This window comes from Henckelia pumila, chromosome 3 (assembly GCF_033568475.1).
Source record: "Henckelia pumila isolate YLH828 chromosome 3, ASM3356847v2, whole genome shotgun sequence".
In the NCBI taxonomy this organism is placed as follows: domain Eukaryota; kingdom Viridiplantae; phylum Streptophyta; class Magnoliopsida; order Lamiales; family Gesneriaceae; genus Henckelia; species Henckelia pumila.
Window position 1 is genome coordinate 155,378,598 of NC_133122.1, and position 3,023 is coordinate 155,381,620.

Genomic DNA, 3,023 nt, shown 5'->3' on the forward strand with positions numbered 1-3,023 from the left:
GAAATCGGAGTCATCCATGACACTAACTCAATGCCAAACTCGATCTCCCTCACTAATGGTAAACCTGGAATCTCCTCCGGAAATACATCGGGAAAAACACGGACTACGGGTATCTCCTGGATGTCTGGTCCCTCCAAGGATGCATCGATGGCGTAGATAAGGTAGCCTTTCCAGCCAGACTCTAAAGAACGCCAAGCTTTCAGAGCAGAAACCACTGGCATCGGGGGTCGCGCTCCCCATAGAAATACCATGTCTCGCCATCCTCAGGACAAAACTGAACGAACCTCTGGTAGCAGTCAACTATAGCTATGTATTCAGGAGATCAATCCCAATAATACATTTGAAGTCATCCATAGCTAGGATCATCAGGTTAGCAATGAGGTGATACCCCTTAAATTCCAAAGTGCAACCAACCACTAGACGCTTAGTTAAAACCTCATTACCCATCGGAGTAGAGACCACTAGCAACACGTCTAAAGGAACATAGGGTAGTCTGTACTTCTTAGCAAACCGTGTCGAAATGAACGAATGAGACGCACCAGTATCAATCAAAACATATGCAAGAAAACCACACAAATTACAGGTACCTGCAATCATCCGATCACTGTCAGCCTCCGCCTGCTTCTGGTTCAGTGCAAAGACTTGCCTCTGAACATGTGGCCGTAGAGAAGAATGACCACGGGAAGAAGTCTGAGAATGCTGCCGCTGCGAATGTTGTGACTGGTGGCGCGGCTGCTGAGAGGGATGCTGCTGATACTGCGGCTGCTGCTGCTGGACAGATGCCTGAGAACCCCCGGAACCACTCACTACTCCAACTAGATTAGGGAAATCTCTCTTCATATGTTCCTTTTGTCCACACTGAAAACATGCACTGGTCGTACGAGGACACTGACCTGCAGGATGTCTCCGCCTACACTGCTAGCAACGGCTCCTCCTCTGACAACCAAAACGCTGCACTCCACCAGATCCGAAAGAAGAAGGACAAGTACCTCCCTGATTTTTGAATGACTGGGATCTCGGACCCAAAGTACTAGTCGGTATGGATGAAGAAGAAACCATGGACCTGTTCCTCCGTATACTGTCCTCTGCTTGGTGGCAACGGCTCACCAAATCCTTGTAGGTAATGTCGCTGCCTACCGCAAACATCTGGTGAATCTCAGTGTTAAGACCCTGAAGGAAAAGATCAAACTTTGCCTCAGAATTGCCAGCAAACTGTGGACAATAAGGGAGAAGCTCAAAAAACTTCTGTTGGTACTCATCAATGGTCAAGGTCCCTGCCGCAAAATCAAAATCTCGCTCTCCTTCGACTGACGTAGGGCTGGAGGAAAGTAATACTTCTCAAAAGCAGTTCAAAACTCGGCCCAAGTAGCTACTCCTCTGGATGCTATAAATGGTGTGGAAGTAGATCTCCACCACTTCCTGGCATTACCCTCCAAAAGAAAATCCAACGTCTCCATCTTCTGATCCTCGGTGCATTGGAACTCTCTGAAACAATTCTCCATGCGCTCATGCCAGTCTTTAGCAACTCCAGGTTCCTCACCTCCTACTAACGGCTTAGGACTCATCTGTAGGAAACGGTACATACTGAATCTCCTTCGCTCCTCGCGGTTCCTATGACGGTCTCGTCTACGATCGTCAGGATCGCCCCAACGACCACCATCTCCACTGTCGTGGCTCTCATCGTACTCTGTCATCTATCAAATAATAACAGATATTATTTTAATCTGCTTTACTAATTCCTAGCTACAATGAGCTCTGATACCAACAAATGTAGCGACCCTACTCGGATCCACTACCTAATCAAAGTTATTAGCACATGCATAAAATAATTAAAGCATAAAGAGCGAATAATTTAAATACAACAAATCCAATCAACAGAATACAACCGACGATAGTAAAAAGTGTATAAATACTCTTATACAACCATATCAAAAGTATTAGGGTATCAAGCCCTACCATTAAACTCTCACTGCAACTGGCACTGACCTTACTCCTGGTGCGAACCTCCTGGACCATCCAGTCTCAAACTTGCCCGCCACAAGTTATCCCAAAAACACCAAAACAGAGGGCGTGTGAGACTACGCTCAATACGGAAGAAATGATATATATAAAAATATGTAACATACAAATGACTTCAAAATCCTGGTTAAAACAATCTACTCAGGGCGCCATGAATACACAGTACCGTGTTAAGAGAGAGACTGCTCGGGGTACTCGTATATTCCCTATCAACTATAGCGTCTACTCCACCATCGTGGTTGCTCTTAGTGATAGCAAAACCAGGGGCTGAGCCTCCCCAATCCTAAACCAAATCCAAAACAGGATACAATTCTCATATGAAAACTGTCAATGACCCACCTCTAACGAGATGTAGTCTAATATAAAATATGCATGTGCTAAAGAGGTAAAACATGGAATATAAAGCACATACAAATTCAACATATAAGCATATATATCATGCCGACTATCTCGGTCAGTACTTACGTACCTCTAACAGTGCAGGCCAAATCCTAGCACACCGGTCTAGATCCCATGCCTACAAGTCCACGCTACTGCGACTACAATGCAAATACTCATGCATCACTAATTAAGCTCTAAAAGCCTTAACTAAGTTATTCCATACTCCTCAATATTTTTAGAATGCCAAAGCTATACATGCGTCCGTCGTCAGCCTTTGCTGTCGATTGCATCAAAACTTAGGCACAACTCTGCTACGACGCCGAGATTGCTCCGCTACTTTCGGATTCCCAATAGAACGCCTATAACTCCCAAATCTGACTAAGAAAGCTAGAAGCTATAGAGAAGAGAGGAATTTGGTGCACCCCAAATGAGGCCTCGGCACCCCTATAAATAGACAAAGATCGGACCGTCCGATCCCTGATCGGAACGTACGATCGCGAACAGAGCGTCCGATCACCTATCGGATCATCCAATGTCCCATCCATGACACAAGCAATGACATCAACTTGCTGACTTTGATGATGACGTAAGCCCTAGCCAGATCGGAGCGTCTGATCCTGCCG

The 3,023-nt window shown here is 45.6% G+C and overlaps 1 protein-coding gene across 1 annotated transcript; it reads right to left on the reverse strand.

Moving 5' to 3' along the window:
- Positions 1-306: 306 nt before the first annotated feature.
- On the reverse strand, positions 307-1,694 carry LOC140889785 (uncharacterized). Its single transcript, XM_073297510.1, has 3 exons — positions 1,414-1,694; positions 1,108-1,318; positions 307-858 (listed from the first exon to the last, which is right to left on the reverse strand). Exons 1-3 carry the CDS (start codon positions 1,692-1,694, stop codon positions 307-309), a joined length of 1,044 nt encoding a protein of 347 aa, XP_073153611.1.
- Positions 1,695-3,023: the final 1,329 nt, after the last annotated feature.

Bases quoted from the DNA above. Each gene is read 5' to 3' on its own strand.
- LOC140889785 (XM_073297510.1), bottom strand. From the start codon at position 1,694: ATGACAGAGTACGATGAGAGCCACGACAGTGGAGATGGTGGTCGTTGG. The intron at 1,319-1,413 runs GTGGAGATCTAC...ACTTTCCTCCAG, and splicing joins GAGGGTAATGCCAGGAAGTG to CCCTACGTCAGTCGAAGGAG. The intron at 859-1,107 runs GTGAGCCGTTGC...GCATGTTTTCAG, and splicing joins ACATTACCTACAAGGATTTG to TGTGGACAAAAGGAACATAT.